This window comes from Pristiophorus japonicus, chromosome 13 (assembly GCF_044704955.1).
Source record: "Pristiophorus japonicus isolate sPriJap1 chromosome 13, sPriJap1.hap1, whole genome shotgun sequence".
In the NCBI taxonomy this organism is placed as follows: Eukaryota; Metazoa; Chordata; class Chondrichthyes; family Pristiophoridae; genus Pristiophorus; species Pristiophorus japonicus.
The window spans coordinates 66,310,831-66,327,594 of record NC_091989.1 but is presented as its reverse complement, the minus strand read 5'-3'; the positions used below and the strand labels follow the sequence as shown (position 1 = coordinate 66,327,594).

At 43.3% G+C, this 16,764-nt stretch overlaps 1 protein-coding gene across 1 annotated transcript in view; it reads left to right on the top strand.

Moving 5' to 3' along the window:
- recql (RecQ helicase-like) overlaps positions 1-16,764 on the top strand; it is a 42,707-nt gene that overhangs the window by 4,113 nt on the left and 21,830 nt on the right. Inside the window, 4 exon segments of the mRNA XM_070897593.1 lie at positions 6,177-6,374; positions 9,053-9,232; positions 11,067-11,173; positions 14,947-15,145. Of these exon segments, the coding sequence (XP_070753694.1) occupies positions 6,177-6,374; positions 9,053-9,232; positions 11,067-11,173; positions 14,947-15,145 (684 nt within the window).

The window sequence follows — 16,764 nt, the reverse complement described above, 5'->3', positions numbered from 1 at the left end:
GATTAATTAGCAATCTCGTTGTGCGAGGCCCCTTGGGGAAGAGTGACCATAATTTGGTGGAATTCTACATTAGGATGGAGAATGAAACAATTAATTCAGAGACCATGGTCCAGAACTTAAAGAAGGGTAACTTTGAAGGTATGAGGCGTGAATTGGCTAGGATACTTTGGCGAATGATACTTAAGAGGTTGACAGTGGATGGGCAATGGCAGACATTTAGAGACCGCATGGATGAACTACAACAATTGCACATCCCTGTCTGGTGTAAAAATAAAAAAGGGAAGGTGGCTCAACCGTGGCTATCAAGGGAAATCAGGGATAGTATTAAAGCCAAGGAAGTGGCATACAAATTGGCCAGAAATAGCAGTGAACCCAGGGACTGGGAGAAATTTAGAACTTAGCAGAGGAGGACAAAGGGTTTGATTAGGGCAGGGAAAATAGAGTACGAGAGGAAGCTTGCAGGGAACATTAAAACGGACTGCAAAAGCTTCTATAGATATGTAAAGAGAAAAAGGTTAGTAAAGACAAACGAAGGTCCCCTGCAGTCAAAATCAGGGGAAGTCACAACAGGGAACAAAGAAATGGCAGACCAATTGAACCAAGTATTTTGGTTCGGTATTCACTAAGGAGGACACAAACAGCCTTCCGGATATAAAAGGGGTCAGAGGGTCTAGTAAGAAGGAGGAACTGAGGGAAATCCTTATTAGTCGGGAAATTGTGTTGGGGAAATTGATGGGATTGAAGGCCGATAAATACCCAGGGCCTGATGGTCTGCATCCCAGAGTACTTAAGGAGTTGGCCTTGGAAATAGTGGATGCATTGACAGTAATTTTCCAACATTCCATAGACTCTGGATCAGTTCCTATGGAGTGGAGGGTAGCCAATGTAACCCCACTTTTTAAAAAAGGAGGGAGAGAGAAAACAGGGAATTGTAGACCGGTCAGCCTGACATCGGTAATGGGTAAAATGATGGAATCAATTATTAAGGCTGTCATAGCAGTGCATTTGGAAAGAGGTGACATGATAGGTCCAAGTCAGCATGGATTTGTGAAAGGGAAATCATGCTTGACAAATCTTCTGGAATTTTTTGAGGATGTTTCCAGTAGAGTGGACAAGGGGGAACCAGTTGATGTGGTGTATTTGGACTTTCAGAAGGCTTTCGACAAGGTTCCACACAAGAGATTAATGTGCAAAGTTAAAGCACATGGGGTGTGCTGACGTGGATTGAGAACTGGTTGGCAGACAGGAAGCAAAGAGTAGGAGTAAATGGGTACTTTTCAGAATGGCAGGCAGTGACTAGTGGGGTACTGCAAAGTTCTGTGCTGGGGCCACAGCTGTTTACATTGTACATTAATGATTTAGACGAGGGGATTAAATGTAGTATCTCCAAATTTGCGGATGACACTAAGTTGGGTGGCAGTGTGAGCTGCAAGGAGGATGCTATGAGGCTGCAGAGTGACTTGGATAGGTTAGGTGAGTGGGCAAATGCATGGCAGATGAAGTATAATGTGGATAAATGTGAGGTTATCCATTTTGGTGGTAAAAACAGAGAGACAGACTATTATCTAAATGGTGACAGATTAGAAAAAGGGGAGGTGCAACGAGACCTGGGTGTCATGGTACATCAGTCATTGAAGGTTGGCATGCAGGTACAGCAGGCGGTTAAGAAAGCAAATGGCATGTTGGCCTTCATAGCGAGAGGATTTGAGTACAGGGGCAGGGAGGTGTTACTACAGTTATACAGGGCCTTGGTGAGGCCACACCTGGAGTATTGTGTTCAGTTTTGGTCTCCTAACTTGAGGAAGGACATTCTTGCTTTTGAGGGCAGCGAAGGTTCACCAGACTGATTCCCGGGATGACGGGACTGACGTATCAAGAAAGACTGGATCAACTGGGCTTGTATTCACTGGAGTTCAGAAGAATGAAAGGGGATCTCCTAGAAACGTTTAAAATTCTGACGGGTTTAGACAGGTTAGATGCAGGAAGAATGTTCCCAATGTTGGGGAAGTCCAGAACCAGGGGTCACAGTTTAAGGATAAGGGGTAAGCCATTTAGGACCGAGATGAGGAGAAACTTCTTCACCCAGAGAGTGGTGAACCTGTGGAATTCTCTACCACAGAAAGTTGTTGAGGCCAATTCATTAAATATATTCAAAAAGGGGTTAGATGTAGTCTTTACTACTCGGGGGATCAAGGGGTATGGCGAGAAAGCAGGAATTGGGCACTGAAGTTGCATGTTCAGCCATGAACTCATTGAATGGCGGTACAGGCTCGAAGGGCTGAATGACCTACTCCTGCACCTATTTTCTATGTTTCTATGAACTTCAACAATTGTACATCCCTGTCTGGAGTAAAAATAAAACGGGGAAGGTGGCTCAACCGTGGCTAACAAGGGAAATTAAGAATAGTGTTAAATCCAAGGAAGAGGCGTATAAATTGGCCAGGAAAAGCAGCAAACCTGAGGACTGGGAGAAATGTAGAATTCAGCAGAGGAGGACAAAGGGTTTAATTAGGAGAGGGAAAATAGAGTATGAGAGGAAGCTTGCCAGGAACATAAAAACTGACTGCAAAAGCTTCTATAGATATGTGAAGAGAAAAAGATTAGGGAAGCCAAATATAGGTCCCTTGCAGTCAGATTCAGGTGAATTTATAATGGGGAACAAAGAAATGGCAGACCAGTTGAGCAAATATTTTGGTTCTGTCTTCACGAAGGAAGACACAGATAACCTTCTGGAAGTACTAGGGAACCGAGGGTCTAGTGAGAAGGAGGAACTGAAGGATATCCTTATTAGGCGGGAAATTGATGGGATTGAAGGCCGATAAATCCCCGGGGCCTGATCGTCTGCATCCCAGAATACTTAAGGAAGTGGCCCTAGAAATAGTGGAAGCATTGGTGATTATTTTCCAACAGTCTATTGACTCTGGATCAGTTCCTATGGACTGGAGGGTAGCTAATGTAACACCACTTTTTAAAAAAGGAGGGAGAGAGAAAATGGGTAATTATAGACCGGTTAGCCTGACATAAGTAGTGGGGAAAATGTGGAATCAATTATTAAAATGAAATAGCAGCACATTTGGGAAGCAGTGACAGGATCGGTCCAAGTCAACATGGATTTATGAAAGGAAAATCATGCTTGACAAATCTTCTGGAATTTTTTGAGGACGTAACTAGTAGAGTGGACAACAGAGAACCAGTGGATGTGTGGTATTTGGACTTTGAAAAGACTTGACAAGGTCCCACACGAGATAGTTGTGCAAAATCAAAGCACATGGTATTGGGGGTAATGTACTGATGTGGATAGAGAACTGGTTGGCAGACAGGAAGCAGAGAGTCGGGATAAAAGGATCCTTTTCAGAATGGCAGGCAGTGACTAGTGGGGTGCCGCAGGGCTCAGTGCTGGGACCCCAGCTATTTACAATATACATTAATGATTTAGTTGAAGGAATTGAGTGTAATACCTCTAAGTTTGCAGATGACACTAAACTGGGTGGCGGCGTGAGGAGGATGCTAAGAGGCTACAGGATGACTTGGACAGGTTAGGTGAGTGGGCAAATGCATGGCAGATGCAGTATAATGTGGATAAATGTGAGGTTATTCACTTTGGGGGTAAAAACACGAAGGCAGAATATTATCTGAATGGCAGCAGATTAGGAAAAGGGGAGGTGCAACGAGACCTGGGTGTCATGGTACATCAGTCATTGAAAGTTGGCATGCAGGTACAGCAGGCGGTGAAGAAGGCAAATGGTATGTTGGCTTTCATAGCTAGGGGATTTGAGTATAGGAGCAGGGAGGTCTTACTGCAGTTGTACAGGGCCTTGGTGAGGCCTCACCTGGAATATTGTGTTCAGTTTTGGTCTCCTACTCTGAAGAAGGACGTTCTTGCTATTGAGGGAGTGCAGCGAAGGTTCACCAGACTGATTCCCAGGATGGCTGGACTGACATATGAGGAGAGACTGGATCGACTGGGCCTTTATTCACTGGAGTTTAGAAGGATGAGTGGGGATCTCATAGAAAATATAAAATTCTGATGGGACTGGACAGGTTAGATGCAGGAAGAATGTTCCTGATGTTGGGGAAGTCCGGAACCAGGGGACACATCTAAGGATAATGGGTAAAACATTTAGGACTGAGATGAGGAGAAACTTTTTCACTCAGAGAGTTGTTAACCTGTGGAATTCCCTATCACAGAAAGTTGTTGCTGCCAATTCATTGGATATATATACGGCTAAAGGGGTACTGAGGTGAATGATCAGCTATGATCCTATTGAATGGTGATGCAGGCTCGAAGGGCCTAATAGCCTACTCCTGCACCTATTTTCTATGTTTCTATATTAATTTTGGAAGAGCATCTCCTGCACCAGTGTAACAGTTCTGCTCTAGCCGGTTAGGTTGTAGAACAAGGTTACCAATTCATATTTTGGTTTTATGTTGAGTTGTGCTGTTGACTTGAGGTCAATAGGACATGAGTTGAGACTGACCAAACTATAAAGGATTTTTTCACAGACCCCATACTCCCAGCACTGAGCCTTGCAAGATGGGAGTTGGAGATAAAGCTACTGCACTTTTGTCCCGATTCTCCAAACCCCATTCCCATCAGTTGCGGCTCAGTGCTGGGAGTATAGGATTGCTGAATTTCTCGATTTAAAGCCAACGCAGAGAAGAGATTTGAATCTGATCAGCATGAGTTGTAATCAAACCCATGTTAGAGGTGGAAGAATAAGTTTGTCACCCATTGTGTGCCCAGCTCCATAAAGGACCATATTAAGTTGCAGTGGTGCCATGAATCATTATGTAGGTACCTCAAATCACTATCACACAGCGATAAGCTGCAGCTTTGTGTCTTTGATGAATCTTTGATCTCGGTTGTGCCATCAGAGACTTAACTTTATTTCTTCAAGTAAGAAAGGCAGAAGAGTGAGTATTCTAGATTTGTTCCAAATTTGTCTGCAAGACTCCAGTTTTTAAATCCCTTTTTCTGCCTCAACCAGAGTTATGTGTGCCAAGCTCATTTTGAAGTACGATAATTTTGTTGACTTAAATGCAGAGAAATAATCGAGCAGTTATAAGGGTAGCATAGATAGGTGCGCAAGTGAATTTGGTTATATAGTAGGAAATATTACTGGAGGAAGAATATATCATGATAAAATGATAGACATGGGTATAATAATCTACCTGAAGTGTCTGTATAATCATTTTTTTTATTTGTTTTGTTCTTGATTTGGAATCTGACTCTATAAAGCTATTTGACAGCCAAACAGTTAGTTTAATGGAAAGGGTGAGAGGAATGCATTTACAAATTGTCGTATGAAGACCGGTAATTCACAACTTGGGGGTCGATCTTCCTGCCCTCCCTCACCCCACAGTGCGCCTGAAACATGTCGCTTCTGTCCAGGACAAGCTATAGCTGAATTTGGTGCACCGGGCACATTACCCTGACCTCTACTGCAAGCCTGTTCCTTGCTAGGGCCTTGAGCCAACAAAACAAGACAGAAATAGGAGCACAGGTGTAGGCCTGGCTGCCAGCTTTGGGGCATTTGGCTCCAAAATAAACCTGTTCCCCTTTTTATAGGAAGAAAGAGGACCACCTTCCTGATCCTTCTCTGATCCTCCAGTCTGAGGGACTTAACCGACGTTAGTCCCACCACCACCACCAGCTACTTTGGGTGCCTCCCTGTGTCTGGGCATCCAGCTGGCACGAGGACTGGGAAAACCTTGGACCTGCTCCCGCTGCAGCCGGAGACCCTACTGAGAACCTCCGAGGAAGCCCCAGCAATTCCGGTCCAGAGCCACCTGACGGGTCTCCGCCCCCTACCCCAGGCGTCCCCTTGATGCCAAGATCAGGAAAGTTGGCCCCTTGAAGCTGGGTGTTTAGTTGGCCCTCAGAATGGCCTGAGCCAATAGTTTCTAGTATGCTAACAAAAGGCTTGTTAAACCTGTATGTGTACCATAGCACCTCCTATTACAGGGACATCATTGCAGGACTACACATAGAAATTTAAAACAACAGTAATAATATCCACTTAAATGCTATTTATTGTGGGTTTGGGTTACCAGTGTTTGTAAAATCTCTTGGTATTTGAATATTCTACTTTATGCAAATACTTCTCGTATTCCGTTCCAATGCTATTGGTGGAGTAACGTGACCATCTTGGTTAAAAATTGCCTTTTATACATAGATCTGGAGGAGCAATTGGCGTTGATTGACAGTGAGATGCAGGCCTTGGAGGTCCAGATTCAGGAACTACTGGAGAGACAGCAAGTTCTTCAGGAAAGGAAGCAGCGACTAAAGAAAAAGATAGAAAAACTGTCCGAGAATTACGATGCCGGATCAAGCGCAATGTCAACGGCATCTGCAGAGACCTGGAACAAGAAAGGTACAGTAAAATCATTTCAGACCCACTCTCTTCGAAGAGTGTTATGTAAGGAAAGAAAGACTTGCATTTATACAGCACCTTTCACGACCTGAGGATATCCCAAAGCACTTTACAGCCAATTAAGTACTTTTGAAGGGAAGACACCGCTATAAAGATGGAAACATAGCAGCCAATTTGCACACAGCATGATCCCACAAACAGCAATAAGATAAGAACCAGATAATCTGTTTTAGTGATGTTGGTTCTGGGATAAATATTGGCCAGTGTACCTTCAAATAGTGCCATGGGATCTTTTACGTCCACTTGAGAAAACAGACTGTTTTTGTGCTGTTTCTGGTTAATGTCTCATCTGAAAGATAGTCCCTCCAACAATGCAGTACTCCCTCAGCACTACACTAGAGTGTCAGCCTGCATTATGCGCTCAAGTCTCTGGAGCGGGACTTGAACCCACAACCTACTGACTCAGAAGTGAGAGTGGTACTGACACCCAAAGTGCAAAGCTCCTTTTCAGATCGCCTCAGTTGCAGCTACTAGTCCTTATCGCACTAACTCCCAACAGTTGTTTTCCGATCTGAGAGTTGAATTTGTTCTAGTTATGAAGAAAGGTTTGAATATTTGGGGACAGGGAAGGTTATGGGGTGGGGATCTGATCGAGGATTTCAAAATTCTGTAAAGTTTGATTTAATGAAAGATTGTTTCTGCTGGCTGGTGAATCAGCATCAAAGAGGACACAGACTGGGGAATAGCATTAGAAGAATACAGGTTTAGTGCATGGAATACAAACATAGAAAATCGAGGGGCAGGAAATGACCAGCTGGTCCATCAAGCCTGCCCCACACACCATGGTGGCTGGAGCATCTTGACTGAACACAACTCCCTTTTAACCCTCGGGCCTCACTATAATATCCCCGCACTGACTCCTGCCGGTAATGACAAGGTGGGAACAGGAAATCATGTGGCAGCAGGCTGCTGAAAGGGACCCAAGGAAATAGTCGCTGGCATTCAGATAAGTGCTTTGGAGGTGTTGGGTCAGCCGGTGGTGGAGGAAGACCGGGACAGTGGAGATCCAAGCAGTCCTGGTACCACTGACCCACAAGGAAACCTTTTTAATACAAAAATACATATTTACCTCTTGGCCCTCTTCTGGGCCGGCTTCCTGCATGATGCCAGGTTTCACTGGTGAGCTTGGTACCGGCGCAAAACATGTGACTGGTGATTGGGCGTTAAAATCTCATCGGGGCTCTGAATGACATCATCAGATGCCATCTTTTGCCTCTCAATGAAGCCTTCGTACTCTGGCCAAAATGCACCCATAAAAATGGAGCAAAGTAGATGTGGCTCCTGAGGGTAGGCCGCTGCTCCAATTTTAAACCCCTGTACGGCCTGTTCTCTGGGCATGGGGTGGCAGGGGAGGAGGGCAGTTTAAAATAAAGCCTCGTATTTCTACGAGCTGCTTGTGATAACTTGAACTTTTTGAAACCGTAAAGATTACGGTTACGTAGGTCTCTTGCCAAGACTTTTTTTTAAAAAATGGTGTCGACGCAAACTGCCCACCATGTAGTCACCATATTAGCTGACAGTCCTGTAATAGTTTTGACCTTGTATGTAGGAGTACAAAGGATATATGACTCAAACAGGTCATTTGGCCCGACCAATCCATGCTGGCGTTTATGCTCCAGTCAAGATTCCTCCTGCCTTTCCTCATCTAACTCTATCAGCATAGCTCTCTATTCCCTTCTCCCTCATATGCTTATCTAACCACCCCCTAAATGCATCTATGCTATTTGCTTCAATGTTAGGAATGTGAAAATTACCGACGGCAGTCTGACAGCAGAACAGGCTGATTGCAATTGTCTGTAAATTAATCAATATGAATTGTATAGATCGAACAAACTAATGTATAGTAATATCCTGCCCTCCAGACACATCAAAATGCTCTACAACCAATAGATTACGGTTGAAGTTTCATATAATGTGGGCCAATGCGGCAGTCTGTTTGCGCACAGCACAATCCCACAAAGAACAAGTGAATAACCAGCTGAGCTGTTTCTGGTGATGGTGGTGGAGGGAGGAATGTTGGGCAGGATGCTGGAAGACCTCCTCTTTGAATACTTGCATGGGATCTTTTACATCCACCGGTGGGCCTTGGTTTCTTGTCTCATGTGAAAGACGGCACTTCCAACAAGCATCACTCTTCGGTGATGCACTGAAGAGTCAGTCTAGATTATGTGCTGTGATCTGTACGAGGACTTGAACCCATAACCTTCTGATTTCAAGCTGAGCCAAGCGAAATTATAATAGATAAAAAGCTGAAGAAATGTTTTATACGTATTCAAAAATACTAGTTATCCATATACAGTGTATAATGCAAGGATTGTTGGCTGGGTTGGAAGTTCATATATAGATGTTTAGAAACTTGTATATTACTGAAATATAAATGCTGAAAAAGATGGTTATTTTGAGATTCTTCTCCGTGCTTCTTCTTAGGCAGTCACTCTTATTGAGGATGACTTGCTTCCACACCGAAAAGGGATGAGTTCACAGGTGTTTCAATGAAGGACTTGACATTCCAGATCCCGAACTCCCTATTGAAGGGTGGAAGATGCCTGTGTATTTTGAGATTAACACTAAGTGCAAATGTAACTTACCAGTATGGTTTACCTTTTACTCCTGACTAGATTTTTCATGGTCGCAGAAGATTGATGAGGCTTTGAAGAGTGTGTTTAAACTGCAGAACTACCGACCATTGCAGCTTGAGGCCATCAACGTTACGATGGCAGGGAAGGATATATTTCTGATAATGCCTACAGGTGGTGGGAAGAGCTTGTGCTACGAGCTGTCAGCTGTCTGCTCCACTGGTACGTGTATTGCAAGCTGCTGATGATGTTCCTTTCAGTAATGCAGTATTTTATTTACTTCCAAATTTATTTGTAGCATTTTCAGTTATCACTACTTTGCATTTTGAAGAAGCTCATTTGATTCTTGTTATCTGAATTATTTTATTTTAATATTTTTTTTATCATGCGTCAAGATTAAACGGTAGTTGCTGCTCACTTCAGGGGAATTGTCTTGGGAATGTTATATTTTTAAAAAAAACTTGTATTTGTATAGTACATTTCATGCCCTCGGGATGTTCCCAAACACTTCATTGTTATTTTTGAAGTATAATCACTGTAGTAATGCAGTGAACTCAGCAGCCAATTTGCACACAGCAAGCTCCCACAAACAGCAACGAGGTAAATGACCAGATAATCTGTTTTGTGGTGATGGTTGAGGGATAAAGGTTGGCAGAAGTCTCTTGCGCTTCTTCGAATAGTGCCACGGGATCTTTTGCATCCACCTGACCAGACAGGCGGGGCCTCTATATGAAGACCCATCCAAAAGACGGCACCTCCGACAGTGCAGCACTCCCTCCAGTATTTGACTGAAGTGTTAACCTCGACGGTGTTCAACTCCCTGAAATGAGGCTTGAATCTTCAACCTTCTGATTCAGAGGTGAGAGGGTTACCGCTGAGTCAAGTTGAACAGCTCGGTCAACAGTACGAAGAAAATGAATTAAATTCAGTAGGTAGAAGGATTAGCGGGCGAGATGAGGAAAATATTTTTCACCCAGAGGATGGTGGGGGTCTGCCTGAAAAGGTAGTAGAAGCAGAAACCCTCATCGCATTTTTAAAAAATAATTGGATGTGCACTTGTGGAAGTGCACTTGGAAGTTTCGTAACCTCCAGGGCTACGGACCAAGAGCTGGAAACTGGGATTAGACTGGATAGCTTTTTCGACTGTCACAGACATCATGGGCTGAATGTTCTCTTTCTGTGCTGCAAACCTTTGATTCTATGAGGTATAATTATTAGCCTAGGTGACTGTAGTGATTTGGTCCTTTTTCAGTTATGTATACGATTCCAGTTCTCGTTCTAAATAACATAAGAACATAAAAAATAGGAGCAGAAGTAGGTCATTTGGCCCCTCGAGCCTGCTCCGCCATTCAATAAGATCATGACTGATCTGTTCTTAGCCTCAACTCCACTTCCTTGCGCGCTCCCCATAACCCTTGACGCCCTTATCGTTCAAAAATCTGTCTATCTCTACATTAAATATATTCAATGACCTAGCCTCCACAGCTCTCTGGGGTAGAGAATTCCAAAGATTCACGACCCTCAGAGAAGAAATTCCTCCTCATTTCCGTTTTAAATTGTCTGCCCCTTATTCTGAGACTATGGCCCCTAGTTTTAGATTCCCTCATCAGAGGAAACATCCTCTCTGCATCTACCCTGTAAAGCCCCCTCAGAATCTTATACGTTTCAATAAGATCACCTGTCATTCTTCTAAACTCCAATGAATATAGGCCCAACCTTTCTTCATAAGACAACCCCTTTATCTCGGGCATCAACCTCGTGAACCTTCTCTGAACGGCCTCCAATGCAAGTATATCCCTCCTTCAACAAGGAGACCAAAACACCCTGTTTATAATTAAAGCTGGTGTTTAAGTCACATCTTCAATCAGTTTCTTTTCATCACCACACCAGTTATAAAATAGCACTGGGATCCATATGTAGGGTTTCATGGTAACATAAAACATCTGACTAAATCTTTAAAATTGACCAAAATTGATTGTAACATGTATTTTTAGGAAATGCTGATGGTGAATAAAAAAGCTGCTAAATGGGAAATAACTGTTCATCTGTTTGATAGGATTCACTCTGGTAATCTGTCCATTGATCTCACTGATGGAAGATCAACTTATGGTTCTCGAACAATTGGACATCCCATCCACCATGCTGAATTCCAACAGCACTAAGGTAAGAAAGAACTTGCATTTATATAGCGCCTTTTCAAATTCTCAGGATGTCCCAAAGTGCTTCACAGCCCATAGAATCCTAGATTAGTAAAGCATAGAAGGGGGCAATTCAGCCCATCAAGTCTGTGCAAGCATGAAGTACTTTGTAAAAAAAAAATGATGTCACTGTTATAATATGGGCAAATGCAGCAGCCAACTTGTGCTCAGCAAGATCCCACAAACAACCAGATTGCGGGCTGGATTTTGCAGTAGGAATAATAATGAGGCCAACAGCGCTCACTGTTATTAAAGTGTAAATTGGACAGCAACACCTTGGCAACTGCACATGCGCAGTTAAATGCAGAAATCAGGAAGTTGCTGTCTAAGTTGCCCTGCCCCTCCAGAAGCTGTGTTATAACGGTATTTCGCTGAGAAACTTGGACATGGAACGGTGTGAAGTTGCTGTACGTGCGTGATAGATACCCACTAAACATGCCAGAAAAAGTTAGTGCTTGTCCATTCTAAGTACCCTTTTAACGAAGCGATAAGTCTTAATTACTGCCAAACAACCTCCCTGGCCTTCCACGGAAAATTAATTTTAACAATTGTGGAGTCTCATTCCTTCAGATTTTAATTATTGTTGGAGATTGAAAATAAAGATTTTCAATTTTTATTTTTACTTTTTCTTTCTGTCTCATTTATCTTTCTCCGAATCCAGTCTTTCCCTCTTTTTATTTTGCTTTCTGTACTTGATTTGACATTGAATTAAATATTCTAACTGACACTTCTTGATTCAGACTCTGTGCTGCTCAGTAACGATTTTTCAATCTGGTTAAGGAGATAAACAGTTGCCTGCCCTATTCACACAGGTCCGAGATGCTCTGTAGAGGGCACTGTGCTTTTTGGATAGTTGAATGACCGCAACTTGCTGTGCAAAAGCCCATTTTAAAAAGTCTATGGACAAGTGCAAGTGTATCAAACGGCTGACACCGTTCGTTCGTCACTGACCGCAAAATCTGGCTTAATATGTTTTAGCGATATTGGTTGAAGGATAAATTTTGACCAGGACATTGGAGCAGTCTACTGCTCTTCTTCAAATAGTGCCAAGGGATCTTTAACATCCATTGAACATTGAACATGGGATCTTTAACATCCAAATGCATGTTGAAGAGTTGGTTATCCTTGTAACCTAGTACAAATATTAGTATTGCTTTGCTTGATACAGCTAATATGTTTAATGTGAACAGGAGTGGAGCTGTACAGACTGGCTCTTCTATCTATGGACCTCAGACCCATACAGTGTCATTACCGGTGATTTTGACCTTTACACAACCATTCACACATGCTATTAACCGTCAAACGCCGAACGAGATCTGTCCCGGGATGTTTTGCTCTTTTGTTTTCGTAGGCCACACAGTGTGTACCGTGGCACCTCAAAGGCCCATGTATAAGCTAATATTCCCATTCATTTGCTAATATCTCATAACAGACATTGGTGATCTGATTTTGGATTGATCCACCCATAAGGCAGCAGCACTGAAAACAGCCCTTTCCAAACCTCCAGGCTACAGGAAAATCTATCGGTAAAATCAGCAAATAAGGAGGAGTTCAATAAAGATTGGGTTGCCTGGGCTTCAAGGGTCAGCTGGCTGCAGGTTGGACAATGAGGCCATAGAAAGGTTCCGAGCCTTTTATGCACTCGGCAACCACTACAGTCCCTCACATCGATAGTACTGTGTTCAGTTTTGAGCACCGCACCTCAGGAAGGAAGTATTGACCTGGGAGGGGGTGCAGTGCAGATTCACCAGAATTATACCAGGGCTAAAAGGGTAAAATTATGAGCACAGCTCGCATATTCCTGTGAGTACAGAAGATTAAGGGGCGATCTGATCGAGGAATTAAAAATATTTAAAGGATTTGATAGGGAAGATAGGAAGAAAGTCTTTCCTCTGCCGGTGGAGTCCAGAACCTTAAAATTGGAGCTAGGCCGATTGGGATGATGTCAGGAAGCACTTCTTCACACAAAGGGTAGTGGAAATCTGGAACTCTCTTCCCCCAAAAACTGAGGTTGGGGATCAATTTAAAAATGTCAAGATTGAGTTTTGTTAGGTAAATGTATTAAGGGATTAAAAAAATCAAGGTGGGTAAATGGAGTTAAGATACGCATCAGCCATAATCTAATTGAATGGCAAAGTAGGCTCAAGGGGCTGAATGGCCTACTCCTCTCTGTTCCTTTTGTGAAATCGACACTTATTTTAGGAGTCATTTTCTATCTCTGCTTTGCTACAAGATAGTCCCACGAGCACAAATTGAATGCCAATTGGGAAACCAACTCTTCTGAATAAAGAAAAACTACACTGCATCAACTTCCATTTATAAACGCCTTTAATTAATCAATGTCCCAGGGTGCTGTACAAAGGAGGAACAGGTGCTGAGAAATTATGGGAAATGTAGCTGAAAACATGGTCAAAAAGGTAGGTTTTGAGGAAGCTTTTAAAGATGAGGAGAGAAGTAACAACATGGAGGGCGTTTGAGAGGAGGATCGAGGTAGCTCAAGGTCCAGAAACTGATTTGGAAGGAGAGGGGGTGTGCAGGTAGTTGAAGTCGAAGTCTAGTGCTAACTGTTGCGTAGTTTGTGCCATGTGTATATCAGGAATCGGGTTACAACCATTCATTCTCAATGCATGTGGGATCTTTCACAGGTATCTGAAGTAGGGAGAGATGCCTATAGTGTGAGCTGTGTCAGAGATGGACTGCACACAGAAGAAATCAGCGTGTTAGTGCAAACACTGCATCGTAGGTATTTAAGGGGATTAAAGGTTTTGAGAGATAGAGAGAAACTATTTCCTCTGATGGGGGAGTCCAGAACAAGGGCGCATAACCTTAACATTGGAGCTAGGCCGTTCATGGGTACTATCAGGAAGCACTTCTTCACACAAAGGGTAGTGGAAATTTGGAACTCTCTTCCCCCAAAAAGCTGTTGAGGCTGGGGATCAATTGAAAACTGAGATTAATAGATTTTTGTTAGGTAAGGTATTCAGGGTTACGGAACCAAGGTGAGTAGATAAGAGTTAAGATACAGATTATCCATGATCTAATTGAATGGAATGATGGAACAGGCTCAAAGGGCCGAATGGTCTACTCCTGCTCTTATGTTCAGAATTCTGCAGCATATCGAGCAAAGACCTCCGAAATGATGCCCAGTGCCAGTGCATCCAGCTCATCAACAATTGCAAAGTCGACTTTCTCAGGTTTGAAGAAATAGTCAGCTGTGTGTCAGATTCAGAGCAAGATACTGCGTGACAATGGACATTTATCACCTAGTCTTCATTGCGCGAGTGTCGACTGCGAATTGCAAACCAAGTTTTTCTGCAGTTAACTGTACAAAATATAATTGCACCAGTCTTGCACCATCTTTACAGGACATTCTTTTGAGGATCCTCCCAAATAGTCAAGTGGAACTACACTTTGAGCTGCACCCAGCAGTTGACCATTAGATCGTCCCTGGTAATAATGAGCTTGTATGCAGGGCCATTGCTTACCGATTTCTGTTCCAGTTCTAACTTCCACACGCACCTTGAGTGCTGTGAAGTGGGAAAACGCCCAGGCAGCAATTGTGATCTGGAAATGACGACCTCAAAGATGAACTTGCTAACCACTGCTGAAGATATGTTTGCCTTACTAATTCTCTACATATTTTGAAGGTGAGGTTTGTTAACCCCCCCCCCCCCCCCCCATGTGACACTTGGCTCCTGCTGTGCAGTAAATATTTAAAATGAAGCTTTCTTCTGACAGGAGCATATAAAGTGGGTTCATGACGAAATGCTCAACAAGTCCTCCAAGTTGAAGCTCCTATATGTGACTCCGGAGAAGATTGCTAAAAGTAAAGTCTTCATGTCCAAGCTGGAAAAGGCATACCAAGCAGGGTGCCTGGCCCGTATTGCTGTGGATGAAGTTCATTGTTGCAGTCAATGGGGTCATGACTTCAGGCCTGGTAAGTACTAAAGTCTTAGAGTTGTAGGTGACCCGATAAGAGAGCTATCAAATAATTAAAGGGCTGGATTGCATGCCTATTCATAAACTATTGGGGAGGACCAGGGACATGAGTTTAAACTATGTAAGAGTAGGAATGGATTGGATGTTAGGTAGTTATTTTCCCAGAGAGTAGTGAACCTCTGGAAGACATTGCCGGCTGGTGCGGTGGGTGCTGACTCTCTGCCTTCAAGAGGGAGCTGGGCCGGTTCTTGACTAGAGCAGTGCTCGCATCATATAGAAGGCAAGTGTCTTCATAGATAACACTTGGTCCGTGTGATCTGCGGGACTGGTTTTAATCGCCTGAGGGGGTTGGAAAGGAATTTTCCCAGAGTATTTTCCCCCCCCTTATCTTTCGGATGAGGCACTAAACCGAGGCCCCGTCTGCTCTCTTGGGTGAACGTAAAAGATCCCATGGCACTATTTCGAAGAAGAACAGGGGAGTTATACCTGGTATCCTGGCCAATATTTATCCCTCAATCAACATCATTAAAACAGATTATCTGGTCAATATCACATTGCTGTTTGCGGGAGCTTGTTGTGTGCAAATTGGCTGTCACATTTCTACGTTACAACAGTGACTACACTCCAAAAAGTGCTTCATCGATGTAAAGTGCTTTGAGACTTGGAAGACGGGACTGAGTGTAACGTAGCCAAGTTTGCTGACAATACAAAGATGGGAGGAAAAGCAATGTATGAGGAGGACACAAAAAATCTGCAAAAGGACATAGACAGGCTAAGTGAGTGGGCAAAAATTTGGCAGATGGAGTATGATGTTGGAAAGTGTGAGGTCATGCACTTTGGCAGAAAAAAAATCAAAGAGTAAGTTATTATTTAAAAGGCAAAAGATTGCAAACTGCCACAGTACATCGGGACCTGGGGGTACTTGTGCATGAAACACAAAAGGATAGTATGCAGGGTACAGCAAATGATCAGGAAGGCCAATGGTATCTTGGCCTTTATTGCAAAGGGGATGGAGTATAAAAGTAGGGAAGTCTTACTACAACTATATAAGGTATTGGTGAGGCCACACCTGGAATACTGCGTGCAGTTTTGGTTTCCATATTTACGAAAGGATATACTTGCTTTGGAGGCAGTTTAGAGAAGGTTCACTATGTTGATTCTGGGGATGAGGGGGTAGACGTATGAGGAAAGGTTGAGTAGGTTGGGCCCCTACTCATTGGAATTCAGAAGAATGAGAGGTAATCTTATCGAAATGTATAAGATTATGAGGGGGCTTGACAAGGTGGATGCAGAGAGGATGTTTTCACTGATGGGGGCAACTAGAACTAGAGGGCATAATCTTAGAATAAGGGGCTGCCCATTTAAAACAGAGATGAGGAGAAATTTCTTCTCAGGGTTGTAAATCTGTGGAATTCACTGCCTCAGAGATCTGTGGAAGCTGGGACATTGAATAAATTTAAGACAGAAATAGACAGTTTCTTAAACGACAAGGGGTTATGGGGAGCGGGCAGGGAAGTGGAGCTGAGTCCATGATCAAATCAGCCATGATCTTATTGAATGGCGAAGCAGGCTCAAGGGATCGTATGGCCTACTCCTGCTCCTATTTCTTATGTTCTA